Here is a 14,344-nt window from a genome sequence, read left to right on the forward strand (position 1 = left end):
AGTGTTTCCTGGACAGTTGTTTGTTGCAGGCAGAAGGGAAGATCTGCCTCCCTTTCCCAAACCCCCCCTTTGTCAATTTTTGGGTGTTTCCCCCCACTCTTGAGTTTGGGTTGGGTTGTTGTAGGTTTGATGAGTTTTTTGGCCTGTCTAAATCTGTTTGTTTGGGGTTTGTGTTGGTAAAAATGGTGTCTCAACCTTGCATTTATGTGAGGTTACTATTTATAGTAAGTTTTCATTTGAGCACGAAATGGTGCGAAACTCTCCCTGAAGCTTCTGGTTGGCTAGATAAGCATTCCAGTAAAGTTGCGTCGCAAGGTCACAGCTAGTTTTGAAGATATTAAAGTTTTCATCTTGGAAGGGTGCAATAAAATGTTTAAACTTAATTTTGGGGACTTTAGAGGCTCCAAAATGCCCTATAAAGTGGTCATAACCGGCGAAGCGGGTTACGGGGTGATAGAGCACTTTGCGAGCTTTTCGGCACTTCAAACGGTTCGTCAATCGGACACCCGGTTCTCAAGTTATGGCCTCCGGAAGTTTGTACTCCTGAAATAGGAAAAATAATTTGTATCGGATACATAAATGAGCTGTAAAAAGGGAGCGACACGTGTTGATGTGTGCTTTAACATGTCATAGGAAATCTAGAAGGGAGATAAGGTCGGCTACACCTTATTGGGTGGTTTTAGCCCATGGTTTTGTAATACCGTTTGACGGTTTCTTGTATTGTATCTCCTATTTATGAGGTGTGAGAGATAGAGGTTGTGTGTAAGAGTCCTATGGCTATTGAGTTGCATCTGAATCTCTGATTAGTGGTACTCCTACGAAGAGCTTGCTCTACAAGTATGTTGTAATCTATTTTTGATTGCTGAATAAAATATTGAGCTGCTTTTGGAGGGTGGGGTTTTTCTCCCGAAAGGGTTTTCCCCACGTAAATCATTGTGTTGTGGTATGAATGTTATTATATCTATTTCTATTTTCTGTAACTGTTGTAATGTTCTGAAAAAGTTTTGCATTACCCTCCTCTCAAGGTTAGTGTAGGAAGTTGTTTCTGCTACTTAACTTCCTTACAAGTGGTATCAGAGCCTGATCACCTTTGGTTTCAATTGTGGGCAGTTGGGTTTTTTGAACTAATCCAGATTTGAGTGGGAGCTTGTGCAGAAGACACTTTTTGATCTTGTTGCAGGAATATTCAGATGGCGAGTTCGTCAAGAAGAATAGAGGTGGAGAAATTTAATGGAAGTAATTTTGAGATGTGGAAGCTGAAGATGGAAGATCTGCTAATAGATCGAGATCTTTGGGATGCTGTTGATGCGAATGTCCAAAGGCCCTCAGATCCTACTGCGGCAGCTCAGTATGATGTTATGGACCGAAAAGCCAAGGGTCTAATCAGACTGTGCCTGGCAGACTCTGTTCTAATCAATGTCCATGAAGAAAACTCTGCAAAGAAGCTATGGAATAAGCTTGGTGAGATGTATCAAGTGAAATCTTTATTAAATCAAATTTTCTTAAGAAAGAAATTATATTCCTTGAAGATGGAAGAGGGCAGACGAATTGCAGACCACCTGGAAGCATTCAATATGTTGGTGGCTCAATTAGTATCCGTCGGTGTTAAGATGGACGAGGAGGAGAAATGTCAGATCTTGCTTTGCTCTTTGCCTGATTCGTGAGATTCTCTTGTTATGGCTATCGGTAGTACTTCTGTTGTTTTGAAATCTGAAGACGTGGTGGGTGCCCTACTCGGTGAAGAGATGCGAAGGAAGGTATCCATCAGTTCAAAGGAAGCCCTAACCGTTCGTGGAAGACCTAAGGAGAAAGGCAAGAAGAATGAGAAGCGCGACAAGTCCAAATCCAAAGGGAGATCGAAATCTCCTGGAAAGTCCAAAGTCATTTGCTGGAATTGCGGTAAACCGGGTCACATCCGTAAGGACTGCAAAGAAGAAAAGAAGAAGAAGAAAAAGAAAAAGTTCGATTCTGATTCTGAGTCCGACAAGGAAGATGGCGATGCATTTATTGCGGCTTTGGCGACTCATATAGGTAATGATGCCTGGCTAATTGACTCAGGTGCATCTTTTCATATGACTTCCAATAGAGATTGGTTTTCTGAATATGAAGGATTTAATGGAGGTAAGGTGTACTTGGGTGATGATTCACCTCTAGACATTGTTGGTCGAGGTAAAGTTAGAATCAGGTTTTCTGATGGTAGAATAAAAAGGATTAATGGTGTGCTGCATATCCCTAGTTTAAAACGAAACCTGTTATCTGTGAGCAAACTGATAGATGCGGGTGTGCAGGTAGTCTTTTCTGAAACAGGATGTAAGATGATTAAGGGTGCTATGGTAGTTGCTAGAGGTGTCAGGTTTGGCACTTTGTATAAGCTTGAAGCATACACTGTTGAGTGTAATAGCACTTCTATAAAAAGTAAATCTGCGGGTACTTTATTGGAAGATTTGAAGGTTTCACCTTCAGCAGATGGAAATGGTTTTTGGGTACCTAAGGGTGCTCTTTCGTCTGAAGCAAAGTTACCTGCAGAGAAGACTATGTTATGGCACCAGAGACTTGGCCACATTGGAGAAAAGGGTCTAAGGACCTTGAAAAATAAAAATCTTGTTGAAGGTTTGAATGATTGTAATCTTGACTTTGATTTCTGTGAGCATTGCATTTATGGAAAACAAAACCGCGTTCAGTTTTACTCGAGTTCTCATAAAACTTGTGGTGTTTTGGATCTTATCCATTCTGATGTGTTTGGTCCAGTAGATGTCTCTTCGATTGGAAAATCCACATATTATGTTTCATTTATTGATGATTTTAGTAGAAGGACATGGGTATATTTTCTAAAGAGTAAATCTGAAGTTTTTAGTCGTTTTAAAGAATTTAAAGCAATGGTTGAGCTGCAAACTGGAAAGAAAATAAAATGTTTGAGAACTGATAATGGCGGTGAGTTTTGCTCTAATGATTTTGATAGATTCTGTAAAGACTGTGGAATTAACAGGCAGAAGACAACTCCGTATTCTCCACAGCAGAATGGAGTTGCAGAAAGAATGAACAGGACACTGATGGAGAAGGCTAGGAGTATGTTGAGTGGTGCTGGTCTCGAACAAAAGTTTTGGGCTGAAGCTGTTGCCACTGCTTGCTACCTGATTAACAGGTCTCCTACATCAGCTCTTGTTGATAAAACGTCTATGGAAGCATGGTCAGGTCACAAGCCTTCATTGAGACATCTTAGAGTTTTTGGTTGTGAGGCATATGCACATGTGCCAAAGGAGAAGTGAACAAAGTTGGAGAACAAGGCTGTGAAATGTATCTTCATCGGGTATAGTTATGGTGTGAAAGGATACAAGCTTTGGGACCCTGTTGCACAAAAGGTAATTCACAGTAGAAGTGTTATTTTTAGAGAAATTAAGTCTCCTTCTGTTACATTGCAGCCAGAACAGACTAAAAAAGAAGATGTGATTCAACTTCCTTCTACACCTGAAAGAGTTGAATCGAGACCCCTAGATAGGCAAGAATTTGAGGAGAGCTCGTCTAGCTCTGAATCTTCAGAAGAGGAGGAAGAACCTCCAACTCAGCTTGTTCGAAGGTCTACAAGACATAGACAACCACCTGAAAGGTATTCACCTAATGATTGGAGATGTATTTTTGCTCTAAATACTAGTGTGGATGAACCGAAATCTGTAGAAGAGGCATTAGGTATGAATGATGCAGAATCCTGGAAGATTGCTATGGAGGAAGAAATGGCAGCTTTGAAAAAGAATGATACATGGGATCTTATACCATTGCCTGAAGGACGAAAACCTGTTGGTTGTAAATGGGTGTTCAAGAAAAAGATTGGTTCAGATGGAAGAATTGAGAAGTATAAAGCAAGGTTGGTTGCAAAAGGCTACTCTCAGGTTGAGGGTGTTGATTACGATGAAATATTTTCTCCTGTTGCAAAAATGACGTCCATTAGATTTTTGCTTTCTATTGCTACTGCTTATGATTTAGAGGTTGAGCAAATGGATGTGAAAACTGCTTTCCTTCATGGTGATTTGGAGGAAGATATTTATATGACACAGCCAGAGCACTATGTGGTGAAAGGCAAAAGTAATTTGGTCTGTAAATTAAAGAAATCTTTGTATGGCCTCAAACAAAGTCCTAGGATGTGGTACCAGAAATTTGATACATATGTGTTGAGTTTGGGATTTGAGCGTTCTAAATCAGATCACTGTGTTTATTATAAATCTGATGGTGATCATTTCTTATTCATTGCATTGTATGTTGATGATATGTTATTCATTGGTAAAGGGAAAGGTATGATTTCAGAACTTCAGTCTCAGCTCGCTGCTAAATTTGAAATGAAAGATCTTGGTGCAGCAAAGCACATTCTTGGGATGGAAATTAGAAGAGATAGGGTGAACAGAAAGCTATGGCTAGGCCAGAGTAAGTATGTGAATTCAGTGTTACAGAGGTTCAACATGCAGAATTGTAGACCATTGAGTGTTCCTTTTATAGTTGGAACGAAACTATCTGTTTCAGATTGTCCTACATCCCCATTGGAGATGGAAGACATGAACAGAGTGCCTTACCAGAGTGCAGTTGGAAGCTTGATGTATGCTATGGTCTATACTAGACCAGACATTGCCCAAGCAGTGGGAGTACTTTCTAGATATATGTCTAATCCTGGTAGAGTTCATTGGGATTCAGTCAAAAGAGTCTTCAGATATTTGAAGGGTACTTCAGAGTATTCTTTGTGTTATCATGGTAATTTAGTTGGAGACATGACTTCCCTTGATATCCATAGTTATGTGGATTCAGATTGGGCAGGTGATATTGATAGCAGAAGATCCACCAGTGCTTGTGTTTACTTTGTTTGGTGGTGCAATTAGTTGGATGAGTAAGCGACAAGCTGTGGTTGTTTTATCCACTACTGAAGCAGAGTATATGGCAGCTACTCATGCTTGTAAAGAGGCCATTTGGCTTAAGAGACTGTGTTCGGATATTGGAATAAAACAAGGTACAGTGACAGTTTACTGTGACAGTCAGAGTGCAATTAGCCTAGCTAAGAACCCGACATTTCATGCCTGGACCAAACATATTGATGTTCAGTATCATTTTGTTAGAGATATGGTCGAAGATGGTAGGGTGAAGCTGGTTAAGGTGGAAACTTTGATGAATGTTGCAGATGCTTTAACTAAGGCTGTGAGCACAGAAAAGTTCAGATGGTGTTTAGAGTCTATGGGCCTTATGGCCCCTAGCAATTGATTCATTGTGTTGACATTCCCTTCCGCTCCTGCAAGGTGTTCGACAAGTGGGAGATTTGTTGGGAAAAATGGTGTCTCAACCTTGCATTTATGTGAGGTTACTATTTATAGTAAGTTTTCATTTGAGCACGAAATGGTGCGAAACTCTCCCTGAAGCTTCTGGTTGGCTAGATAAGCATTTCGGTAAAGTTGCGTCGCAAGGTCATAGCTAGTTTTGAAGATATTAAAGTTTTCGTCTTGGAGGGGTGCAATAAAATGTTTAAACTTAATTTTGGGGAATTTAGAGGCTCCGAAATGCCCTGAAAAGTGGTTGTAACCGGCGAAGCGGGTTACAAGGTGATAGAGCACTTCGCGAGTTTTCCGGCGCTTCAAACGATTCGTCAATCGGACACCCGGTTCTCAAGTTATGGCCTCCGGAAGTTTGTACTCCTGAAATAGGAAAAATAATTTGTATCGGATACATAAATGAGCTGTAAAAAGGGAGCGACATGTGTTGATGTGTGCTTTAACATGTCATAGGGCATCTAGAAGGGAGATAAGGTTGGCTACACCTTATTGGGTGGTTTAAGCCCATGGTTTTGTAATACCGTTTGACGGTTTCTTGTATTGTATCTCCTATTTATGAGGTGTGAGAGATAGAGGTTGTGTGTAAGAGTCCTATGGCTATTGAGTTGCATCTGAATCTCTGATTAGTGGTACTCCTGCGAAGAGTTTGCTCTGCAAGTATGTTGTAATCTGTTTTTGATTGCTGAATAAAATATTGAGCTGCTTTTGGAGGGTGGGGTTTTTCTCCCGAAAGGGTTTTCCCCACGTAAATCATTGTGTTGTGGTATGAATGTTATTATATCTATTTCTATTTTATGTAACTGTTGTAATGATCTGAAAAAGTTTTGCATTACCCTCCTCTCAAGGTTAGTGTAGGAAGTTGTTTCCGCTACTTAACTTCCTTACAATTTGTTCCCCTGTTTGGTCAGTTTTCCACCTTTGTGTTGTTATTTTTTTCTCATAGCCTCTTGGCTTTGTAAAGGGTCAGCGCCCTAGTTAACGTTGTTTAATTTTTTGATAGCCTTTTGGCCATGTAAAGGGTCAACGCCCTTGTTAACGCTGCTTTTTTTATCAAAAACAAAAAATAATTAATTTTTAATTAGTTGGTTTTATTATTAATTTTTTTAGTTATTGTTTTTTTAAATTTCTAATTTGAAAATTTATTTTTGTTCTTTGTAACGATTGCTCTTTTACAAATTATTAAATATATTTATTCAAATTCTCTTAGTCTTGGAGGGATTTAAAAAGCATTTGATGTGGCATGCCTAAACAAGTGGAGAAAATCATTCATAGCAAGGACACTGAATTGAAATTTTACAAATATATTAAATCCATTGTAAGACAATAGAACACTATAAACATTGATTCATGTGATGGCCTACACAATAAATCCCAAATGGCATGCAACAAAATTTGAAAGTGCATGTTCATTTTATAGTGAAAGGATGAGGCTCACAAAGGCCCTTTCAAATATGTATATTCGTAAGGAGTCTACCTTACTAGCGCTTGCACCTAGGTGAGGTGCAATGGATAACGTTGATAGTAATTTATATATTTTTTAATGTGAGATAAAACTATACAAATTCAAAACATGTCAACATGTTTCCTCTCGCGTCTTGTGTTGGTCCGCTGAGCATAAGTTGGGGATCTGATCTTTGTGAGCCTTGCCTGCAAAATAAAAATCCATTAGGAATTATGACTGAGGTAATTTTTGTATTGGTGTAAGTGATCAAGGTTGAAAATATGTATATTTTTTTCTTTTTTGTATTTTATACTTAAAATTATTAAACAATCAATTTTAAAAACATATTTGTATTCTATCAATCTTTTTAATTTTTTATATATAATTTCTATAAATTAAATTGAAAATTTAACAAATAATTTTTACTATAAATTAAATTTTAATCTTAAATATGTTTAATATTATAATTATTAAACAGTCCAAAGGGTTGAGCTTAACTGGCTAAAACATTGGGTTCTCACTATGGAGACCCAAGTTCAATTCCCAATAGGGACATCTGAAGTGGAATTCTAAGTTGTGACTCTTGGCCTTCCATATGATGGGGAAGGTCTTGGGGTCAATCTAATGGAGCTCTAAGTTGTGACTCTTGGTCTTCCATAGGATGGGAAGGTCTTGGGGTCAATCTAATCAAACATAATAATAATAATAATTCAAAGATATGTAATGGGGATGGGGCCCCCTACTGTGTCCCCACTGGTTCATAGCTCCAGTCAAAAGCTATTCAGGCTTCGGCCAATTACCAATCAAATATATATTGTAAAGCGAAAAATCGCGAGCGAACCCTAAGTGTTCCCCCCACCACTCCGAGGAGAGGGGAAGGAGGTCACTAGGGTTGACGGTTTTCACTTAGGAGAGAATTTACATTCAAAAGAGGGGTTAAAACCCACAAGATCCAATCCCACACAATGCAAGATTGGATTCTAAATGAGTTTCAAGGGTTAAGACAGCAAGGCTACCCTCTTTTGTAAAGAATGTAGATAGAAAGATTGAACTAGGAATGCATGTAAAGTAAGAAATATTCGCTTATAAACAGAGATAGGAATATAGGATGAAGCTGCGGACCTGGAATTAGCAGTAAAATGTCGAGACGACGCTGTCCTACAAATTTGAGCGAAAGTTGACGGGACGATGGCGCCCAGCGTGCACACGGTCCTCCGAAAAATCCGCGAAACGAAAGGGGATATGTTCGTCTCTGCACAAGGATTCCAGATCTTCAATTACAGCCGCGTACCTGCAACTTACACACAGAAAAGCGAAGACAATTGGGGGGTTAGGGATTAGGGGTTTGCCCTTAGGTCAAACCCCGGTTTTGGAATTAACCAAGAAATGAGAAATGCTGTAAATGTAAATGATTGTAATGTAAAACAAGTACTAGTACCTTGTTGTAAGAATGTTTGTATTCTTACATGCGAAGGTGTAGATGTTGTTGTATGTTGTATGTTGTATGTGGTATGTGATCTCCTCTTCAATGGTTGAATCCTTGTCTTGAATGCAACACTTAGCCTTGAATGGAGACTTAGAATGATCAATTGCTTGAAGGAATGCTTGAATGCTTGAATGTTTGAGTATCGCTTCCGCGTCTTGTACACATATGTCCTTCCTCCTCAAAATGGGAGAGGAAATGTAGTTTATATACTTGTCAATTAGGGTTAAAAGACTAATTTTTCCGACCTTAGGCCGACCAGGAGAGCTTATTTTCCAAATTGCAAACATAAAGACCCGAGGCCCCGAAAGAGACCGGGCCCAAAATAAGGCTAGGGACCAGGGCACTGGGCGCCATGGTCCTGGGGGACCAGGGCACTGGGCACCCTGGTCCTGAAGGACCAGGGTGCTGGGTGCTCTGGTCCCACCTCCCGGGACAGCAGGGTGCAAGGAGGATCAGGCCAGGGTGCTGAAAAATGCAATTTTTGGTGTCGTGAATAAGTTTCGGGGTCTCCATTCAGGTTCAATGTTGCGTCGCCATCGTGAAGACCCAAATGTGGTCGAAATTGCAAGTGTCGCAATTTTAGGACGCTACATTTAGCCCCCACTTTAGCGGGAGTATAAGCGTACGCTCATACTTCCGGTAAAGTACAAGGAAACAACATTGAAAGACTTTCACCACATCAAGGAGGCAAGACACACCAAGCCCCCAGTGGACTAAGGATCTTACGACTTCGATTGACAAAGTAAAAGGGAAGATCACGAGGGAGAACCATGACTGCCAATAGTAAGGTTCCCTCACTATGAGTCATGCAAGAGAAATACCGAAAATTTTCAAGGCAAAGCTAAGTTCGTCAAGAAATTTTCAAGTATCCTGAAGGGATAGACGGGGTGTATGCCCCCCTGCGTTAAAGCGATCACACACGCCTCAACAGGGGTGATTTCTTTAACGTAGTGATACACATAAGAAACGAGAAGGGAAAGGAGCACGTTATCACAAAGATTTAGCCCCCAAATGTGAGATAAACCCAAGGATAATAGACACAAAACACAAAGCACGAGGTGACTTCGCTTTCCTCGGGGTCAGTATGCTGTATGATAATTCATGTATATCATATGTATGTATGCGTAATTGTTTTTCATTCCCCAATCAAGGAAGGTCACCTAGAAGAAGGGAACACGTGTGTCTTTTGAGTCAACATGAGAGAGACCAAAAGAGATCTCAATGCTTTGCATTGTCCTCAAGTAGACAACACTAAGGACAACAAATAGAAGAATGAGAATAACACATAGAAGAAGTAACAAAAGAGAGGAGGAGAGAATCTGCTATGCTAATGAAACTAGTCTAGCACGTCATCTACCCCTCGATCTTGCTGATCAATGTTTCGGGAAGGCAGGGAACACGCTAGAGGAGGAACATCCAACACAGCAGATGGAGCTATCACAAGATCCAAACAAGGGTTGTGTTCATGTTCCAAGCCACGTTGTTCTTGTCTAGGAGCTAGGATAAGTGCTTTAGAAAATTCATTAGATAAATGGTTATCAATATCAACAAGTTCATATTCACTATCAGAAGCAAGAGAAGTAACATTTTCATCATGAATAACATTTTCATCTATATCGTCATCAAGATTTATAAAAATAGGATCTTTAACTCGCACAGGATCAAGACCATCATGCATCTTATGTTTAGGAGATTTTGGAGAAAATGGAATAATGCTTGTTGAAGGTGTTTTTGGAGATTGCAAAGTTTGAGAAGCAGCTGCCTGAGCTCTAAGATGACACTTTCATCGACGTTCACGTGCAGAACGATTTCGTCTAGTCTTAGTAGGAAGTGGAGAAGATTGAGGAGGAGGAATGTTCTCATCCTTATCACTTGGGTGTTTAGGTTGTGGTCTCTTAGGCTGGATAATAGGAGAAGAGGAAGGTCTCTTCTCTCCATAAGAGGAAGAAGGAGGAACTGCTCCATATAAAGGAGGAATATTTGGTTTAGGAAGGAGACCAAGTCCATCATGACGAGGAGGTATAGGTCTACTTTTAGAAAGTTTATTAGATATAGACATAGTCACATCCATAGGAATGGGTTGGGAATCTTCTTGAGGAAAGACATTAGTTTTATCTTTCAAAGGAAGAACTTCCTTCTCAAGAACGATAGGAATATCAAGTTTGGGTGTTCTAGGTTCACTTAGAGATAGGATCATATATGTTTTCCACTTTTGATAAGATTTGAAAAGATGATCACTTCGCGGAGGAAGAGATTGGAATTGTTTAGGCCAAAAATAATCAATAGGAACGCTAGAAGTTATTTCAGCTGGTTTAAAGAGACTATGATTGACAGTAACAACTTCACCATTATGGGGAAATTTCAAACACTTATGAATAGGAGAAGCAATAGCTTTCATGGAAGATAGCCAAGGATAGCCAAGCTTCACACGAAATTGTTCGGATGAAGGAATAATAGCAAAGTTCACATCAAGGGGTTTGTTATGGACTTCAATAGGTAATGTAATAGAACCAATTGCAGGAGAAGAAAATGCATCAAATAATTTCACAATCACATCTGCTTTGTCATAGATCACTTGATTCAATTTCAAAGTAAAAAGAAATTCCTCAGTAATAACATTAACCATGCACGAAGGATCAATGAGCACTCCACGGCAAGGTGTATTCTTGACTTTTGCAACTATGTATAAAGGACCATCAAGTGCCCTGATAGTTTCACTAGAATCAAATGTGATGGAAGGTTCTTTAGGGTTTTCTTGCTGCTCTACAAAGTTAATCACATTCGGAGTCAAAGACACGAGACCATCAGATGAGAAAGAGGAATCATTAGTCTCAATCGCATTAGAGGTATGAGAAGGTAATGGATCAGTAAAAATCTGAAGATTTTGGTTAGGAGGAGCTACAGATGTATTGCCTTTATCATTCACTCCAGAAATAGAGATAGTATTATTATCAATCAAATCTTGAATTTTACCCTTTAAAGCAAAACATTTTTCAGTATCATGCCCAGGTTGACGATGAAATTGACAAAAAGATTTGTTATCAAAATAAGGTGAATTAATCTTTGCAGGATCTATTTGCCTTATAGGAGGAAGAGTAAGCACATTTTGTTCCAATAACTTATTCATAATACTATGCAATGATTCATTCAAAGGAGTAAACTTTCTTTCTTTCTTGAAAAACTTAGAAATAGGAGGCACACCTAATGCTGCATTCACATTGTTGTTGATGATGTTTTCATTGAATTTAATGGACTCTCTGTTCGGTTTAAACTTCCCAAATGGTTGTTGACTACTATCACCCTTATCACTCGGAGCCATAGGATGTGATTGTTCCATTTGACTCACAGTCAGTTGATAATTTTGAAGAGTTGCACACAACTATTGGAAAGAAGTAAACTCAGAAAACAGAAGTTTATCTCGAATATCTTTTTGTAAATTAGAAATAAAGATTCTTTGAATATCATTGTCAGGCACTGGAAAAGAAATTTGAGCATACAAATGCTTATATCTACCAATGAAATCAGTCACTTTTTCTTTAACACCTTGTTTACAATGCATTAAATCAATCAAAGTAACTTTAGGACTTATATTGTTTTGAAATTGTTGAATAAAAGCATTTGCAAGTTGTTCGAAAGAAGTAATAGAATAAGAAGGCAACGAGCAATACCATTGTAGGGCCTTATCTCTTAATGTCCTAGTAAACAGTTTTGCAAGCAACCTTTGGTCATAAGCAAAATCAGTACATATTGTTTGAAAAGTCTTAACATGTGTTAGAGGATCACCTTTACCATTATAAAGCTCCAAATGCGGGATTTCAACATGCTTAGGAGGGATAGCTCGAACAATGTCAAGAGAAAGTGGGTTCGCAACATCAAATGTGGGCACACTAAACTTAGATTGATTCGTAGAAGCAATTTGTTGCTGTAAAGAAGAGACAGTTTGTGCAAGATTGTTAATGGTCGCTTCAGTAGAAGAATTCATATTAGATGTGTTAGATTGAGATGGAGGTGTTATGTTATTGAAAGAAGGTAAAGAGTAAGGTGGCGGGACACTATGATAGTTAGTCATAGGAGAGGATTGGAAAAGAGGAACACTACAAGGAGGAATGGAATGGTTGAATGAATTGCCCCCTTGCGTCATGTTCATTTGTGGAGATGTAATAGGAACACTCATTGAAGGAATGAATGAAGAAGTTGGATTAAATGAAGGAAGAGGGTTAATTGAAGAAGAAGGATTGCCCCCATGACTGGTGATCATAGGCGGGATGTCTTGTATAGAAGTAGCCATTATGTTTGATGTAAAGGTAGGTATGCTAGCAATAGAAGTTGTCAAAGGAACAGAATGATTGACTTGAGTGGGAGGTTGTGTATAACCTAAAGTTTCGGCACAACTCTTCATAGGCATCACATTCGAATCCACAATGTGTGCAATACCACGCAAAATATCAATTCCATTCTTATCACTTTGAAGCATATGTTTTAGACCCTCAATTAAAGGAAGAGCTTGACTATCGGGGTATTCTTGAGACATCCATTGTCGAAAATCGTCAAATTGGTTATCCAATTTCGAAAGTTGTTCTTCAGAAACCTCATGGAGAGCTTCTCCATCATTAAGAGGATTAGAGGAATTACCCGTGTCCTCGTTAAAAAGGCCATTCAAATTAGGTTCCATCTCCTCAGTAATTAAACCTTGGAAAGACTTAATTCTAAGGCTTCGTCTAACAGGAATAGTGTAAGTAGGGCTTATTGTTGTAAAACTCATGCACTAGGGAGAGAGAGAAGATTTTGAATTTTGAGGTAGCAAATTTCAGTAAAATCAGCCAATCTCCTAGATTTAAGCTATTAAATGCAATCACGACAATCTCCCGAAATCTCGAAAAAAATGTCAGGGACCGTGGCGCTCGGAGTGCACACGGTCCTCGCAACTTTTTTCGAAATTTGCAGGGATGAAAGTTATGATGATTTTAAAGCTAATCTGAAAAAATTGAGTGATTTTACGATCTGTAGATAGGCCAAATTAAAGTTGCAATCTCAAAATTGAACCCTACCAAGATTGTTGAAAAATGCAAAATTTGAATTTTGAAAAAGAGAGGGAAACTGAAATTTTGAATTTTATGATTTTAGAGGGAATACCAAAAGCAATGCAAGTTTTGAATTTTAAAAGTTGACTCAATTTCACACAAAATTCAATTTTGAAAGTGGAAATCAAAGTTGGTGTAATTAAACACTTAATTTCAAAAGTCACAAATTGCAAAAATTTGAATAAAGCACTAAAATTTTGAATGAATACCAACACACTTTTCAGATTTAGGACAGTAAGAACACAATTTTGACACAAAATTTCAATTTCACCAATTTTTGAATGATTAGAAGCCTTAATCCAAGCAATCCCTAGACCAACTTTGACTTTAATTTTGAAAGTGTTGTAATTGATAAAATCAGCCAAAATTCTGGATTTTAACAGAAAAATATAGTAAGATCTAGCTCCCGAAATTTCGGAAAAAATGTCAGGGACGATGGCGCTCGGGTGCACACGGTCCTCGCAACTTTTTTCCAAATTTTCAGGGATGAAAGATATTATGATTTTGTTGCGGAATCCAAAGTTACAGCTGATTTGGATATGTTTTGATCAGTGAAATTGTCGGTCAAAGGTTGAATCAAGAGGGTTTTAAAAATTAGGGTTTTGACACTTAACCACTTAATTTTCAGAATTAGAGCACAAATATGAATTGACAATTTGTAATAGAAGGGTAGATCTGAAACAAGCATTAATAATTAAACATTTCGCAAGCTCAATTACTAAAAAGAAAATTTAGGGTTTTTATGCAATCACCTCTAAAATTTGCAAAAGATCAAACATGGAAATGTAATCAAGGCATCCAATTTTCAGATCTAACCATGAATAATCAAAAAGGATGTTCACGTCGGGTTCACCAAAATGTAAAGCGGAAAATCGCGAGCGAACCCTAAGTGTTCCCCCCACCACTCCGAGGAGAGGGGAAGGAGGTCACTAGGGTTGACGGTTTTCACTTAGGAGAGACTTTACTTTCAAAAGAGGGGTTAAAACCCACAAGGTCCAATCCCACACAATGCAAGATTGGATTCTAAATGAGTTTC

General features: G+C 38.6%; 1 protein-coding gene across 1 annotated transcript in view; it reads right to left on the reverse strand.

The window, feature by feature from the left end:
* Positions 1-6,740: 6,740 nt before the first annotated feature.
* The window catches only part of LOC131070124 (uncharacterized), a 90,855-nt gene continuing 83,251 nt past the window's right edge, over positions 6,741-14,344 (reverse strand). Inside the window, exon 7 of the mRNA XM_058005648.2 lies at positions 6,741-6,947. Coding sequence (XP_057861631.2) covers positions 6,864-6,947 — 84 coding nt within the window. The 3' untranslated portion in view covers positions 6,741-6,863. The remainder of the gene's footprint in view (positions 6,948-14,344) is intronic.

This window comes from Cryptomeria japonica, chromosome 1, assembly GCF_030272615.1.
Source record: "Cryptomeria japonica chromosome 1, Sugi_1.0, whole genome shotgun sequence".
Classification (NCBI taxonomy): Eukaryota; Viridiplantae; Streptophyta; class Pinopsida; order Cupressales; family Cupressaceae; genus Cryptomeria; species Cryptomeria japonica.